The sequence below is a fragment of the Myotis yumanensis genome, unplaced genomic scaffold, assembly GCF_028538775.1.
Source record: "Myotis yumanensis isolate MYYU_CA2020_CCGP unplaced genomic scaffold, mMyoYum1.0.hap1 SCAF_1, whole genome shotgun sequence".
Taxonomy (NCBI): domain Eukaryota; kingdom Metazoa; phylum Chordata; class Mammalia; order Chiroptera; family Vespertilionidae; genus Myotis; species Myotis yumanensis.
The window spans coordinates 172,803,912-172,822,033 of record NW_027223752.1 but is presented as its reverse complement, the minus strand read 5'-3'; the positions used below and the strand labels follow the sequence as shown (position 1 = coordinate 172,822,033).

The 18,122-nt window shown below is 39.1% G+C and overlaps 1 protein-coding gene across 1 annotated transcript in view; it reads left to right on the top strand.

The window, feature by feature from the left end:
* METAP1 (methionyl aminopeptidase 1) overlaps positions 1-17,069 on the top strand; it is a 68,001-nt gene extending 50,932 nt beyond the window's left edge. Inside the window, exons 7-11 of the mRNA XM_070392376.1 lie at positions 3,282-3,420; positions 5,679-5,810; positions 8,846-8,989; positions 13,527-13,592; positions 15,406-17,069. Coding sequence (XP_070248477.1) covers positions 3,282-3,420; positions 5,679-5,810; positions 8,846-8,989; positions 13,527-13,592; positions 15,406-15,569 — 645 coding nt within the window. The 3' untranslated portion in view covers positions 15,570-17,069. The remainder of the gene's footprint in view (positions 1-3,281; positions 3,421-5,678; positions 5,811-8,845; positions 8,990-13,526; positions 13,593-15,405) is intronic.
* The last annotated feature ends 1,053 nt before the right edge of the window (positions 17,070-18,122 follow it).

Genomic DNA, 18,122 nt, shown 5'->3' with positions numbered 1-18,122 from the left:
TACTCTGAAATAAAAAGAATACAAGTTCTGAAACTAGTTAGTGGAAAAAATATTCCCTTTCATACCCACAATAACAAGTCAGTAAGTAGACCAGACACAGTATGGGGCAAAGTATGTTTATAGTTGTGAGTATACAAAACACAGTTTATTCTTGTATTATTTATTAATTATTGTATTATTTTCCATACGAATAGCTGTAAACCTACTTTTGCCCCACCCTGTATTTGTAGTAAATATGATCTAGACCCTACAGTAGACGAGTGTACACATTATATGAATAAATGGTTCACAAAGGAAGAGCAATAACTAGTTAAGAAATCACCTGGAAAACTAATTTTCTCTGGTCATAAAACAAATGCAAATCATGAAGCTCTACTATATTATTAAGTATTTTTTAAAATGCTTATATCCACTACCTTTTTGGGGATGATGAAATGTGGTGGTATGATTGTAAATTGGGACAACACTTTTGAAAGGAAATTTGACAATGTGTCTTGAGCATAAAAATGTTTTTAAAAATATATTCAGAATTTTATAAACCCTGACTTTTGGTTATTGTTCCATATGTGATAAAATACGTAGTGTGCAGTAATAGCACCTTGCGTCCTCCTGTGGGCAGGTGCTCTTTCACGTGCTTCTTTTACTCACTCACTTAATACCCTCAACAACTCTACGAGATAGATGCTGCTAGCACCTCCATTGCATAGGTAAGGAAACTGAGACAGAGAGGTTAACTTCCTACGGTTACACAACCTGTGATGGAGTTGGCATTTTTAGTCACAAGAATCTGTTGTAAGAAACATAGAAGTATAGTATTGTTAAGCAAGGCAAAAGTGATAGGTAGGTATTGGCAAAGTGATATTTTTTGTAATTGAGGAAATAATTTAAATTTCAAATAATAGTGTAATTGTCCATGAAGTTATTGTGTGCCACTAATTAAAAATTATTAGTCTGAAGACTGTGTGGTAGTGTGGAAAGAAAAATTATATATGCTGTGACTACCACTGTGTAAAAATATCTTAGTAAAATAGGACTTGTTATAGAAAACCAGACCATTTTCTTAGAGGTTTCTTTGTTGTTCCACATGAATGTAGTAATTAAAATGTCTCTAGAAGTACTTTACCATTTCTTAATTACCAGGTGTACCGATTAATAATGTGGAATTTTTTCAATAGATGGGGTTACATATATGTTGATATATATGCGATTTGATAAGTATGCTGTTTTGTTGTATTGACAACAAACTTCAAAACTTCATATGTCAAATTTGCTGAAGGTGTTAACATCATAGATATATTTACACTTAAAAATGTTGAATTTTGTGCCAGAAAAAGAGCATTTGCGGAAATTTTAATTCATTACTTTATTTTGAAGAAAAGTGCTGCTGAAAGTTATCGTATACTTCAGGAAGCTTATGGTGAACATGCTCCATCTCAAGATACTTATGAATGCCGGTTTAAATGCTTTAAAAGTGATGATTTCGATGTGAAAGACAAAGAATGTCCAGGTCAACCCAAAAAGTTTGAAGAGCAACAATTACAAGCATTATTGGATGAAGATGCATGTCAAACTCAAAAACAACTTGCAGAAAGATTAAACGTTGCTCAGCAAACAATTTCCGATTGTTTACAAGCAATGGGAAAGATTTTAAAGGAAGGAAAATGGGTGCCACATCAACTGAACGAAAGACAAATGGAAAACCGAAAAGTTATCAGTAAAATGTTGCTTCAGTGGCACAAAAGAAAGTCTTTTTTGCATCGAATTGTGACTGGCGGTGAAAAGTGGATTTATTTTGAGAATCCCAAATGCACAAAATCATGGGTTGATCCAGGTCAACCATCAACATCAACTGCAAGACCAAATCGCTTCGGAAAGAAGACAATGCTCTGCATTTGGTGGGATCAGGAAGGTGTGGTGTGTTATGAGCTTTTAAAACCAAGTGAAACCATTAATACTGATCGCTACTGACAACAAATACTCAATTTGAACCACACTTTGATTGTAAAACGACCAGAATGTGCCAGAAGACACGGCAAAGTAATTTTGCTTCATGATAATGCACCATCACACACTTCAAAACCAGTTAAAGACACGTTAAAAGATCTTGCCTGGGAAGTATTAACCCACCCACCATATTCACCAGACCTTGCTCCTTCAGATTACCGTTTGTTCTGATCAATGGCATACGCACTTTCTGAGCAGCACTTCAAAACGTACGGAGAAGTGGATAATTGGGTCTCTGAATAGTTTGCCTCAAAACAAAAAAAGTTCTATTGGGACGGTATCCACAAATTACCTGAAAGTTGGAGGAGATGTGTAGCTAGCGATGGACATTACTTTGAATAAAGCACTTTTAATGTTTCTCTTGAAATTATTGTGTTTTCTTTGATTATAAATCTGCATTATTAACTGGTACACCTGGTATACTAAGTATTAATCTTTTGATTATAGGTATATAGGCTAGTTCTGTATAATAAATAGAGGCCCGGTGCACGAATTAGTGCACCAGGGGGTCCCTCGGCCTGGACTGTGGATTCGGGCCAAAACCGGCTCTCTGAAATCCCCTGAGGGGTCCCAGATTGTGAGAGGGTGCAGGCCAGGCCAAGGGACCCCACCAGTACACAATCAGGGCTGGAGAGGGACACGGGAGGTAGGTCAGCTGGGGAGGGACCCCAGGAGGGCTCCAGGGCATATCCGGCCCATCTCGCTCAGACCCTAGCAGCCAGCTAACCTACCAGTCGACTGCTCCCTAGTGGTCAGTGCACATCATAGCGACTGGTTGACCGATTGACTGTCTGCCCCCTGGTGGTCAGTGTACGTCATAGTGAGCGGTTGAATGGCCTTAGCATATCATTAGCATATTATGCTTTGATTGGTTGAATGGCCGACTGGTTGACTGGACAACTTAGCATATTAGGCTTTTATTATATAGGATTAAAAGTACATGTTAATATTACCTTAAATATTATCTTTTTACTTGAAATAACACATTTTTCACAAGTAGTTAATTCTACACTAGAATCTTCATATTTGTATATATTTAATATATAAATTTGCTTTTCCTTTGCCATTATCAGGAATTTGGACTGGTTTTGCCTATAGTCTGTCTGACAAGCACAAACCCTATTGTAACAACTACTGTTTTTCTTCTAAAATAAAATATTAAGCAAACTTTCCTTTAAGAGCATCTGTACAACAAATACTTACACAGTTTTTAAATTTTAAAATTCAATTGGGTTACACATTGCAAATTATTTTCTCTATATTTTAATTTATTATAGGCATGCATTGCAAGAAATTGCTATCCTTCTCCATTGAATTATTATAATTTCCCAAAGTCTTGTTGTACTTCAGTGAATGAAGTTATCTGTCATGGAATTCCAGACAGACGGCCCTTGCAAGAAGGTGATATTGTTAACGGTAAGAAATATGTAAGTGTGACTTTGGTCACTACGAGTAAAGAAACAACAAGGTTTGGTGGGTGTCTGATAATGACTTGTGTTTTCTTCACTTGCTTTCTGTCTTTAACTTATCCTTTTTCATATTTAAAATTTTAAATCTTAAATCTGAAAATATTTTTCATGGTGTTAAGATACTTCTAGTATGATGCCTTTGGTACAGCATGTCTTTCTTTAATGCAGATTATCATGTGATTGGTAAGTAGGTGAAAGGTGTCAGTGAAATGTGGGAGTAATGTTCATTCAAGTGAGAGTTTTCTTTTTTCTTTTGGTTCACTAATGGTTTTGAAGAGCTTAGCTCAGACTTTCTTACAGATAAAGAGAAATCCTTAGTAATATATGAAAACCTTAAGAAAAAAGCTAGAAATCTTACAGAAGTGCCCTTCTTATAAGAAGTTAAGCTCTTGAGAAGTTGCAAGTGCAGAGGAAGAAGCTTCCAGACATTTTCCTCTGAGATTAAAAAAAAAAGTTGAAGACTCCTCTAGATGGTACTTTTAATGTTGATGAACTTGGTCTCTTTAGTAATCCAGCCTCTTCAAGGACCTACATATCAAGCGAGGAAACAGGAGCCCACATGTGGAAGGTTGCAGAGAATGCACCCACTGGGATGCTGGCTGTGAATGACAGTGGAGGCACTGTTTTTATTTGGATTGTTATTGCTTTAATTAGGTATCTGTTCATAAAGTTCCAGAGGTTGTGAGATGCCTGCCCATCCCTGTTTTTTTTTAAAAAATATATTTTATTGATTTTTTACAGAGAGGAAGGGAGAGGGATAGAGAGTTAGAAACATCGATGAGAGAGAAACATCGACCAGCTGTCTCCTGCACACTCCCTACTGGGGATGTGCCCGCAACCAAGGTACATGCCCTTGACCAGAATCGAACCTGGGACCCTTGAGTCCGCAGGCCAGCGCTGTATCCACTGAGCCAAACCGGTTAGGGCCCATCCCTGTTTTTTATATGAACCCTGTCATTTATTACATGCATAACGTGTGAGGTTTTTTAGGAATATGTGTATCAAGCTAGAGCCAACACACCTGTACTGTGATATTGTGGGCTGACTGAAAATTCGTGGTTTAAAAAGACTCATTGAATGTGCTTTCTAGTATATGTTTAGTGTATTATAATGGTGTAGTAGTAATCTGTATTCTTTTTTTTTTTTAATCCTCACCCAAGGATATTTTTCCATTGATTTTTTAGAGAGAGTGGGAGAGAGAGGGAAAGACAGAGAGAAATACCGATGTGAGAGAAACACATCAATTGGTTGCTTCCTGCACAAGCCCCAACCAGGGCCCCGGGCCAGGGAGGCGACTGCAACTGAGGTACATGTCCTTGACCGGAATCGAACCCCAGACTCTTTGGTCCGCAGCCTACGTTCTATCCACTGAGCCAAACTGGCTAGAGCAATAATCTGCATTCTTAAACATGGGCACAAAGAGAAGGATGAATATTCACAAATAAGCGAAAGGCAAACGAGTTTTTGAAAAATAAGTGAAGAGTAGTGTAAGTTTTTCTATTTATTGATTCACCAAGAGGAGGAAAAACTGGTTGAATAAATTAAAGCAGTATTTTCTGTTTAATGTCAAATGTAACAAAGTCTTCCATTTAATATCATTAACTCAGATTATTGATCTTGCATGAATGCATTTCTCTTCTGCCATAAATGATCTAATACTACTATAAGAGTAATGAAAGTCCACTGTCTGGCTTGTGCTGCGTGACCATGTCTCTGTTCTCCACAGTGAGTTCAGTTGTATTGTAGGTAAGAAGTGTCTGTCGGGCAGCAACTGTACATCCATTGGGGTCTAATAGGAGAACGCAGAATTATCTTTCTCATAAGCTGCTTGATGCTGTCATGTTGGAGAAATGACTTTGATTTTGAAATAAAAACAGATGTGGTCTTAAGCCCTGGCCAGTATGGCTCAGTGGTAGAATGTTAGCCTGCATACCCAAGGGTCGAGGGTTCAGTTCCGGTCAAGGGCATGTACCTGGGTTGCAGGTTCGTTCCCTGGCCCCAGTCAAGGCATGTGCAGAAGGCAACCAATCAATGCGTTTCTCTCACATTTCTGTCTCCCTCCCTCCCTCTCCCCCCTCTCCCCCTCCTTTCCTTCCATTCTCTCTAAAAAAAAAAAAAAAAAAATCAATGGAAAAAATATCCTTGGGTGAAGATTAACAAAACCAAAACCAAATGTGTTCTTTATATTTGCACATTCTTTTGCAGTGGACATCACTCTTTATCGCAATGGTTATCATGGGGACCTGAACGAGACGTTCTTTGTTGGCGATGTGGATGAGGGAGCACTGAAGCTGGTTCAGACCACATATGAGTGCTTGATGCAAGCCATCGACGCAGGTCAGCCTCAGTGCCGGGCACCGTGGGACCTGCGTGTGTTGATGGGTTTTGAATGACTTGTCACTGCACGAGGCATTCCTGTCCCTGCCAGCCTTGCCTCTCTCCTACAAGAGTGAGCTTTGGGTTCTCACAGTGACGGTTTAAGGATGATTTGGAATCCCTTGATGAGAATGGACTGAATGACTGCCTCTCATCCTTTGGCTCTTCTGTGATTTTATCTTTCTATGGCTGACAAATGAGGAATGTATGGATAGTTAGTTTTGAGTATAATTTTTTCCTATGTTTTATTCTTTAATAAATATGTTCTCATAAAACACTAAAACAGGATTCTAGATTATGAGGGAAAAATGAATGGTCTTCCTTTGCACTTGTCTCTCCTCTTTTTATATCTCTCTTTTCTCCAGAGGTATTTACTTTTAATAGTTTTTTTCTCTCCTCTGTCCATTAACACACACACACACCCACACACACACTCACCCCTATGTGTATGTGGTTAGTTAGGATAAATGGAATCATAATTGTAGCATTCTGTAATTTGGTACTTTTTAACTTACAGTATCTTAGGAATCTTTCCACATTAGCTCATGCACCTGTATGCATAGTCTACTGCATTCTTTTAATGGCTATATATTGCATAATATGAAAATTTTTACAACTATTCCTTATTGGACTTTGGTATTTTCTAGATGTCTTGCTATAGTGAATATCTGTGGGTAAAGGGGTATTTCTGTAGGACTTTTCTCAAGTTCTCTTTGTCCATGCAAACAATTCATCCAGGGTTTATTTTGTTGGTTTGTTTAAGCTATAGCTTATGAGGAAAGAGAAGGAAAGGCTTTGTTGCAAATATTAACAGTCCATTACCAAACAGGACAGTTTGAGGGCAAATAAATTTTCATTTGAAATCCATAGCATTTCAGCTTTATTGTTCAGTGTTCTATCTCTGTTTCTGCACACCCACTCCACTACCACAGAAAATAAAATAACCCTGTTCTATCATCAACAAAGTATTGAACAGGACAGAATTCTATTATCTCTAATAATAGAAATTCATTGTCTTTATTGTTTTTAGTTCATTTAACATGCGTGGGAGATAATGACATTTTTACTAATTTAATGAAGTTGGAGGAATGAAAAACGAAAGCACGTGATAGTTTCATGTATCAATATGTATTTTTACGTATTTGCTGTTGATTATTTTTTTTAATATATTTTTTATTGATTTCAGAGAGGAAGGGAGAGGGAGAGAGAGATAGAAACATCAATGATGAGAATCATTGATCAGCTGCTTCCTGCATGCCCCCCACTGGAGATCGAGCCCACAACCCAGTCATATGCCCTTGACCGGAATCAAACCTGCAACCCTTCAGTCCACAGGCCGTTGCTCTATTCACTGAGCCAAGCCAGCCAGGGCCCCTGTTGATTATTAAAGGACTGTAATACTCCTAGTGGTTTTGTGTGATGAGAACTTGAGCGTTTAGTTTCTCATTTGTGGAAGCTTTAGTTTTAAATAATTGTTAGGGTTTCTGCCAGATAATGTGTTCAATATTTATATCCTTTTTGATTCTCTGAGTTGATTGAAATAACCAGAATGCTGAAATTTATTTTACAAAGACTTGCAAAGAAACTACCAGAAACCAAAGTCATCATAACGTAGCCAGGAAAGAACAAAAGTTGCTTAATCTCAGGAAGGTGCTTTGTATGTGTCGTGTCTGTCCTATTTTCCATTAATTTGGCTGCCCACCGTAGTGCTGAGCCACTGGAGAACTTGACTATTAGTTGAAATTAGCCTTCTTCATAGGGTTTCTCAGCCTACACATTAATGGCATTTTGTATCTGATAATTCTTTGTTTGAGGGGCCTGCCTTGTGTATTGCAGGTTGCTAGGTAGCATCTCTAGTTGGTACCCACCAGATGCCATTTGTACCACACTCCATGTTGTGGCAACTAAAAATATCTACAGATACTACTGCATGCACCCTTGGGACCAGGATTGCCTCTGCTTTGAGAATTAAGGAGGAATTTCCCCTCTCACTCTCCCTCATTATTGATAAGTAGGGATTTTCTTTATTTGCTACTGTCCAACATGGGTTAAAATTTTGCTTTTCTTCCCATTGACTGGGGTTGATAGGAAGGCTTGATGGGAATGCAAGAATATCATTATGAAAATCAGCATGGTTCCTCAAAATCATTAACCTCCCACCCCCAAAAATGTCAAGCTGGAACATCTGGTTAAGAGCAAGTAAGTGTTAATAAAAATGATTCCTGAGCTTTTTGCCCAGGAATTTGATGAGCTGGACAAGGTATGTTGTACCTGAACCTCAAGTTGAAATCAGGCACAGAAGGGGACTAGGGAGTCGGAGGACACCCAGAACCATGGCTGGATTCCCCAGGAGTCTGGCAGGGCCCAGTACAAGGGGTCTCAGTGCCAGGAGTGTCTTCACAGCAATGAGAACCAGTTCTTTTGTTTTGGTTTTTATGGAAACAGAAGTAAAAGTCATAAAAATTAAATGAACTAGGAAATATATACACGTGAGAAGTACCTTTCTATACCTTACCCCCAGAGGCAACTGTGAATAATTTGAGAACCACTTTTATGGAAGTAATTCTTTGAGAAGTTGATGAGACTGAAACTCAGGACAAGTCAAGTTACTTTGGACATTCCTTTTTCTCCCGATGCTCTTTCCTCTCTTAGCTCTTCCTCTCACTTTAATAGAATAGCACACTTGACCTTAGGGAAGGAGAGAAGTGTGTTTTCCATTCTCTTGTTTATTCAGAAAGCAAAAGGTGTCCCCCCCCCCCCCCCCCCACTTACTCTGTGCATCCACATCAAAGGAGGAAGTACCAGTGCTATTGGTTTGAATCACCCCTTTGCCATTTACTGCTAGAATAGCTTCTCTGTGCCTCAGGTTCCTCATCTGAAAGTTTCAGCATGTAGGCCTATAAAGCATTCAGAAAGATTCTTGGCACATTGATAGTAATTGCTTAGTAAATGTTAGCTTTTATTACTGTTTCATAAGTCTTCTCTTTCCCTTTTAGTGAAACCTGGCGTTCGATACAGAGAACTGGGAAACATTATTCAGAAGCATGCCCAAGCAAATGGCTTTTCAGTTGTGCGAAGCTACTGTGGGCATGGAATCCATAAGCTTTTTCATACAGCCCCCAATGTACCCCATTATGCCAGTAAGTACCGTCCAAAGATTTGATATTTGCTAACTATTTATTCAACAAATATTTATTCAAACATTTAACAGGGCCTACTATTTTGTATTTATTAGAGTAATCTATTAGCTGTCACAAATAGACCCTAGAAATGTATATTTGCTCAAACACGATACCTGTTTATATGTACATTTTGTTCATATAACAGTCCAAAGCATGTGTGTTTGGTCACTGTGGGGGTGGGGCAGTTATTCCGTGACCTAGGCTCTGTCATTGTCAACCCTTAGCTTTCAAGATCACTGTGGGAGTTTCCCTCCTAACCTATAGATACCGGGGGAGGGGGAAGCATTGGAGGGGTATGCTTGGGAGGTTTTAATGAGCCAGCCTGGACTTGGGACAATCACTTACATTTACTTTTCATTGGCAGAACTTCAGTCACATGGCTACACTAATTGTAGGGAGGTTAGGAATGTTATCTAGCTGAATACTCTGGGAGAAAAGTAAACTAATTTTGGTGAACAGTCTCTGCTACCTGTCTATCCATCACTATTCTGATTCCTTCAGTGAAATGGCTTCAGCTTGGTTTGACTTGAGTTCTCAGTGTATGTCAGATTTTGTACTATTTGTTGGTGTTAATGAGGGGAATAGACAAAGTACCTTTCCTCCAGTTGATTGCTGTCTGATAGAATAACAAAGGAAGTGTAGGACAGTTTTCTCCAGAAAGCTTTTTTCTTGGAGGATAACACATACAGGAATAAGTCTTGTTATTTAGCGCTAGAAAAGAAAGCTGTTCACAGTAAGTGACCTGAGAAGGAATTTAACAATTGCTATGTAAACACTTTCATGTATCTCCTTATTGCTTAAGTTTCCTCATCTGTATAATTTGAGGGAATGGCTGGCACCTACCCTAGAACTGTTATTAGGGTAAAGTGAGATATTATTACATAGAAAACACTTAATGTTAACCTTTAGAATGGTGATGATGATCTCAGTGATTTTCTACCGGTATGTTGAAGCACCCTCATGTGCCACAAGAATTTTTAAACATGCAATACCTGACTATTTAGTCAGGGGCACTGACCTCTTTTCTCTTAGATTGTCAAATAGCTGCCTGGTGTGAATGCCCTGTCTTAAACCATAACTATATAGGTTATATAATAGAGTTGCATTTTATTGGTTACGTTGCACAATAAAGTTGCATCTGATTGGTTAATTCTTGGTACCAGAAATTCTTACATACAAGTATAGGTACCTGATTTTTTAAAAAAGTTACTTGGAGCAAAAAGAGTAGGTAATTACTATTAATATTTTTTATGTAAATCAATCAAAATTATACTTTTTTATTAGATTGGCAAAAAATCTTTTTTTGGTGTGCTGCAGAATTTTAGTAATAAGTTCATATGATTTGTGAGATGAAAAAGGTTGAAAATCATACATTATCTCATTTAATCATTATAACTCCTTGCATAATTTCTTAGCCCTATTTTAAAAAGCAGATTTTGTGCTTAGAGAAGTAATTTATTTACTCAGCTTCACACAAACTATTAAGACAATGACAGGACTAGGATTTGTACCTGGGTTCTGTCTGGCTTTCTAGAGTCAGTCTTCCCCTGTACTTTGTGCTGCTTGGTAAAGACTGAAGCAGTGTGGTGCTGGGCCTGTGGGGGAAATAAAGAATGGCCAAGATTTGGTTTGGCGGGGAAGATGAAGACCCTTCCAGGTGGAGGGGAAGCATGAATAGGTGCTTCAAGTTGAGACTGAACAGAGATAATACAAGCTTGGCTATTATGTGTTAAGAACTATTAGTAATAGCAGTGCCAGCCTAAGGATATTTTACTTTATTTGTAGGGATTTTCAGAAACATTTTTGGGCAGAAGAGTTGCAAGTGAAGTTGCCGTTTGGCAGTGGTATCTAGAATGTATTGGAGGTGCGAACTGGTGTTGCTAGTTAGCCCAGTGCACTGGCAATGGTCCAGCTGTGAGGTGGTAAAATCCTAGATGGCAGGTTGTGAAGAGGAAGGGAAATGAGCCAGAAGCCACTTAGGAGGAGCTGAAGAAGTTGTTTAGAGTATAGCATTTGACATAGATCAATGAGCATTTATTAACAGACCACATAGTTCTTTTTATTTAAGTTGTGAATTATGCTTGAAATAAAAGCTAGGAGCAGAAAATTAGTAGCTGACTCCATTCCTTACTGGTAAGCCCTGTAACCAAGTGGTGTGCATTCTCTTAGAACAGAAGTAGCTATTCTAATTACAGTGGTGTGTGTGTGTGTGTGTGTGTGTGTGTGTGTGTGTGTAAATAAAAAGTATGTGTGCAGGGAGGGAATGAAAATGTGCCCTTACAGAAGTGACAAACTCAGGTTTAGGTATAGATGATACAAAGAGAGACTGTTGGAAGGTGATAGAATTTGTGGGAGAAGGAGATATGTGTCAGTGATGTTTGGGGTCAGCAAAATACGGTGCCATTGGTATACAAGAGATGCCACTTGAAGTCTTTTAAAACCACCTAGTTAGAAATAAAAAAATTCTGAGGAAAGAAGCAAGGGCGAGCTAGATCTACTTCATGTCATACATTTGATATGTTTATGAAACGTCACGTGTAAATCTGGTTTATATAAATCAGCATCTGTTGTGCTCACTTTAGGAAAGTGTTAGAGGAAACTGCTGAGAGAGTCCTTGTGGAGCGGAGGCTTTTTGGAATGTAAATGATCTCTGCTTTGGTTTGTAACTCCATATTCCTGACCTACTGAGCTGGAACCAGGGAATTGTGTTAACTTCCCTCCACCCCTTCTGTATGAGAGAAGTCCTTATTAGATGAGAGTTTGCGTCATTATTTAAGTTGTTAATGGTTGGGAAGTAATGATGATAATACCTACATTTAGAATGTATATTGCAATAATTCTGTGAGGTACACATTTTTTAAAAAGTACTTAGCACAGTGTCTGCAATAGTGTAGTCACTCAGATAATGTGTATTGGTTGAGATACATTGAGAAACTGAAACCATGAGTTGAGATGTGGGAGTTGTAACCTTTCTAGAATAATGAATCGATGGCAGAATTAGTGGAGCTCAGATTCTCTGTATCAGTGCTGTTCAATAGAATAGATGGGGCACATATGTAATTTAAAAATTTCTAATGGTCCTATTCAAAGAGTAAAAAGAAATAGGTGAAATTAATTTTAATTGTATATTTTTTTAGTCTATTACATTCAAAATAGTAGCATTTCAATGAATGGAAAAGTTATTGAGATACATTGCATGCTTTTTTTGCCTTTAAAATCGGCATATTTTTACACTTACGGCCCATCTCACTCTGACCAACCACTTTTCCAGGACTCAGTGGCTACACGCAGCCAGTGCTGCTGTCGGACAGCAGCTCTAGATTTCTTCATCCTTTTTCCTGTCCATGACACCACACTGACACTCTTGATGTTTTCTTTTTGATATCCTCAAGGGAATAGGACCAGTTCTTTATATGTAGTAATTGCATGTCATTTGGAGAAAGTTATTTAGATTAGAAATAAAAAGTCAAAATTGTGTTTACTCCTCAGATTTTGGCAATACCTAAGGTAGTGGAAACCAGCATGATAGCTATTCACAAGGAAAGATGTGGGTGAGGTTAGACCACACCTAGAAAGTGTGATACTCAGTAAATTCAGCCTCAGTGGACATGTGTCAGTCATTACCAAAGTCAGCACCATGAAGACAACCACCAGACCAAAAACCCTGAAAGCCATGTTTTGGCCCCCTGCTGGTCTGGCAGAGTAAATGCAGGTATTCATTTATTGGGGCTGTTAATAGTTGGTTTTTAATTTGAAATTTAAACTGGTTCTCTGTTTTTGTCTGAGAGTGTCTAAAAAGGCCTATCCCTATTTTTAACTTTTGGCATCCTGGAGAGGGATGGCAGGTCTGGACAGTTTGACTAATAGTTGTGTTTCTCATGATGGTCCTGAAAAGTACTCTGAGGTGAGTGAATTTGGATCAAAAGCTAAAATAGTATTTGGAGGGAGAAATGGAATTTCTGATTTCAAATAAAAAGGAATAGTCTCGTCAGCATTAAAAAAAAATAGGGTAGTGTGCAGAGGCTTTTTCCCCTTTGAAGATAAGAACAAGAAGACAACTGAAAAATCATGCAGTGTTTCTATGGGCTGTGCCCCGACTCCCACCCCACATCCACACACGCCTCCACACTGTTACACCTGGGTGAGTAAGGAATTTTGCTTGGTTCCATGGTTGCATTTCTAATCCTGCTGTCACATAAATGGTGGCACTTCTCCTTTTGTAAAAGTGATAACTGCATCTAAAATTCAGCCTTTGGATATCTGTGTACTTTCCTAGAGAAAGCATAAGCAGTGTGAAGTCACGGAGGAGAGTATCTGCTCCAGAGTAGGTGGTTATCATTTGCTAATGACTTACTGTAAGACAGGAGAATCGGGAGAGGAGAAGGTAATTGAGGATGACTGATGGGAATACAGTTGTCTCCTCTTTCCAGTGAGCTTTTCAGCAACACTGTTGGTTTTTTGCTATGATTTTAGTTTTTTTCTTCTTTAATTTCAGAAAATAAAGCAGTTGGAGTGATGAAGGCGGGCCACGTATTTACCATTGAGCCAATGATTTGTGAAGGTGAGCAAAAAGGATGCTGTACATTCCTTAATTGAATTTTTGTTTACTCTTGGTTACTGATGTACAAATTAGTAGTCTGCTCTACTCACTTTTTGCTTCATTTCTGCTCCCTGTCCCATCTCAACTTGGTTTAGTATCATGTAGAGAACTAAACATTGTAAGGGTTGCCCGGCCGGAGTGACTCAGTTGGTTGAGCATTGTTCTGTGCACCGAAAGGTTGCTGGTTCCACTCCCAGTCTGGACACAAACATAAGAAAACTGATCTCTCTCTCTCCCCCTCTCTCCCCCCTCCCCCCTCCTCTTTCCTGTATCAGCATGTCCTTGGGTGAGGATTAAAAAGATAAATGTTTAAACATTGTAAGGGTTGGCAAGGAAGCGGTACTTTCTCTTGCTCTCAGTAGATGCTGAAGTACTTGAATCCTGGTCCATTTTAATAAAGATCCTGTCACAGGATGCATTGTAATTTTTAATTGTTTATTGATTGATTTAAGGGAGGCGAGAGAGAGAGAGAGAGAGAGAGAGAGACAGACAGACAGACAGACATCGGTTTGTTGTTCCCTTTTTCATTCACTAGTTGCTTCTTGTATGTGCTCTGACAGGGGATCGAACCCACAACCTTGGTGTATCGAGACAATGCTCTAAACAACGGAATCACCTAGCCAGGGCCTACATTATCATATTTAGAAGCCTCCATCAAGCCTGTGTAGAAATTCTTGCTTGACATGGGGAAGGGGTGGGAAGGTGGAGAGGAGGAGAAAAGAAGTAGAGCCACTCACTTTGAGACAGACACAGTTAAATGATTTAATTCTCTACAACTTATGAGGTTGGTGCTGTCCGCATTATACAGAAGAGCAAATTGATCCTCGAAGAGATTATGTAACTTGCATAAAGTCGTTTAGCTAGTTGCATGGCAGATTCTGTCGGACTCCAATGTCCTGAGCTGTTCTGCCTCTTCAAGGTCTGCACTCACGATGTCAGGTGGTGTCACACCACTGTTGTGGAGAAAGCACAGCACAGACGTACTTAGTGCTGGCAGTTGTTTGTCCTCACTGCTGTTATTCCTGTGGTAGGCACGTGGCAGTGATGATAGACTCAGTTGGTAACTCGGGTCTGCTTCGTGAAGCCTTTGCCTTTCCTTTCTGCCAGTTCCTTGTTGGGATTAGGGATGCAGAGTGAGGCAGTAGTAGTAGGCATGTGTCCTGGCCCTTCCCATCTATTTTATAACTTAATCTTGGGAGAGACATCCTGTCACTCCTACCAGATTCTCTTCCTTAGACCTGGTCTCTAAACCCAGCCTGCACTCAGGTGGCGGAGGGGAGCACTGGAGATCCTTTGAGAGGCTGCAGACTTTTTCTGTAAAATGGGAAATACAATTTATATTTTGCCACTTCTCCAGGGCTGCTGTAAGAATGAAGAGAGACGATCTTTATTAACACTGGCTATAGTTTAGTCAGATGCCAGAGTTATACCAGGAAAGAGCTAAATTCATGCATTCATTTTTTTTCCCTATAGCTTTATGGTAAGTGGTATTAATATATTTTCTAAAATGAAACCCGAGTGCTTTTATTTTGGAAATACTTTCTTGGTTTGACATTTGGGAAGTATAAAACATGTCAAGTATAACACTTATGTAAATTTAAATATCAACGGCTTTAGCTAAAACTTAGTTGAAGTGTAAATAACAATCTTAATAGAGAATTTTCTAATTGGTTTTCTGTGCTATCTACAGATATAGGATACACAGATACACTTACCTGGAACTTATTTAGAAAACTGGGTGATGGAAGTAAGAAATTGTTTCTGGTTGTTTTAGGTGGATGGCAGGATGAAACCTGGCCCGACGGATGGACCGCCGTGACGAGAGATGGGAAGCGGTCTGCTCAGTTTGAGCACACCCTGCTGGTCACGGACACTGGCTGTGAAATCCTAACCCGGCGACTGGATAGCGAGCGGCCTCACTTCATGTCCCAGTTTTAATTTCCCCGAGATGGCACATCTCAGTAACACTTCCTGGCTGTACTAGGCTTTTTATTGAGAGTACAGAATGGAAGAGAAAATTTTTTATTATTTGTTTTGTTTTGACTGTAGATAAGAAAGGAATACAGCATCTGACATGTGTCCTCAAGAACTTGTCTTGGGTCTGGAAAAGCCAAGAAGAATAAAGGAAACACTTTCAACTCCTTTCAGTGTCCCCCTCTCTCCCTCCTCCCACCCCAATCTCTGCACCCCTGTTTTCTCATTTGCCCTTTGAGCACTTTTACCTAAACCTGCTTCTAGTTGCTTTTATCACTGCCACAACTGGGCACTGAGAGCCAGCTGCTTTCCAGATAGATGAATGTAGAACATGAGAACCCTTGAAACTTTAGCAACATGTGTTGCTTCAGATTTTTTTTATTATATAGGAAATATATATGTATACATTTTAAATTCCTTCTATGTAATTACTGAACACTATGCGCCCTGGGTTTGTGTTGATTCTGCGCTGACGGGGTTATATGCTGTCATAAATGGACCCATAGTGTGCAGTAGTTTAATTCCCAGTTGGGAAATGCCCCTTCCCCCCCACCCCCACCCACCCAATGCTAATTATTTACCTTTGTAGTTGTGTGTAAGGAAACACTCGGTCAGACTGTCAGTGAATGGATGTGGGAAAATTCACTTTGGGAAAAGGTTAGGTTTTTTAAAAAATCTAGTTTATGGCAAAAATAGCCATGCTCCACGTGGTAGTGGCTGTTGCAGAGCATGAGGGTTTTGTAATACATTGCTATTTCAGACCTCTCTTTGGTCAAAATGGGAGGAAAAGAGTTCCCTTTCTTCCACTCTTTTTTATTTCTAGAGCACACCTTGGAGATATTCAGAGGAGGGTGGAGGTTGCACTATGGAAGTGGATGGGGAAAGCCAGTTCTGAAAGCTCTCCAGTAGGGAGCAGAGTCAGTCAGATGAGAGGTTAGACCTAACATTTAGTAAACCTGGTGGTGAGGAAAAAGGACCCCTTGCAGGACTGGCTTGTTTCCTTGCAGTAGGAATGCAGCTGTAAACATACTTCACCTTTACATCTCTGGGAATCTCATTAGAAATGACCTCAGCTGCCCAATATCTGTGTTCTTTTCAGTAGGTCAGTCCAAGTGGGATTGTACCCAGTGAAGGCATAGCAGATCAAAGGCATTGTCCTTAGAATGTACTTGATTACTGGGTTTCAGGTGACTTTCTTGTAAGATAATTCGATACCACTGACATGTTAATACTTTAGGAGAATATCTTTCCCAGAGTGCCTCAGACATTGTTGCTTTAAAAGAATTACGATAATGTTTTCATTTTATTATTTTAATGATTTAGTCAGGTGACTGAATCTGGTGTAGACTTTCGGGGGTATGTGTGCGAAGTTTTTTATCAAACTGTAATATTTGTGAATGGAATGCCTTGCAATATGAATGTTAATATAATGTGTAAAGGGAGATTAAAAAGTTTGAGTGATTATCCCGCCATGTAGTCATTAACTTTGCTGCATTTTGTTTGGGATTTCAGAGGGAAATGGGGTGGCTGATTTCATAATCTAAAATAAACTCACGACTAGTTGAGTAAAAATACTTCTTCAAGTTTAATGGCCATATAAAAATTCCAGTACTGTGTTTAGTTCAGCAGAGTCTACCCAGCAACATTTGAGATGCAAATGTGTTTTTGAGAGCTTTTAAGACAGAGAATGCTACATAGTTAGTGGAGCATTGTATGTACTGGTAGTGGGATTAAGTGTGTGCTGATTCAATGTCTAGCATTACAAAATAAGCTCCAGGAAAAAATCTTGGTGGGATGGTTCTTTTGTTAAAAGGTAAGACACCATACTGGTGGTGATGCTTTTCTCGGTTTGGGAGATTTTAAAATAATACGGGCTCTATTCTGATTGTATGTATCTAATTATAGATGTTTATTAGTTTTAGATAAGAAAACATCTAGTTACACCATTCTGCCAACTTCTCAAAAAAGATGAGCCAATGTGTTAACTTTTTTTTGTAATAACGTTTTGCTTTGTTACTCCTCACCCAAGGATATTTTTCCATTGATTTTTAGGGAGAGTGGAAGAGAGAGGGAAAAACAGAGAGAAACATTGATGTGAGAGAAACACATAGATTGGTTATCTCCTGCACAAGCCCTGACCAGGGCCCTGGGCCGGAGAGGAGCCTGCAACTGAGGTACATGCTCTTGACCAGAATTGAACCTGGGATCCTATGGCCTACAGGACAATACTCTATCCACTGAGCCAAACCTGCTAGGGCTGTAATAACTTTTAAATAATCTTTTTTTCCCCCCTACCAGTCCTCCATGCCCCTTTGGAATTATAATATAGAAGAAGGAAAACATATTAGCCTTTTAATTTCATTTTATGTCTTTTGCTGATAAAATGGATTAAGGTTCATTAGAACTCATTTACCAACACCTTTATACCACTTGCCATCCACATAGCTTAAGTAAATAGGAAGAAGAGGTTTAGAAATTTGTCTGCCATCTTAGCTTGATTCCTCAATTTGTTCTATA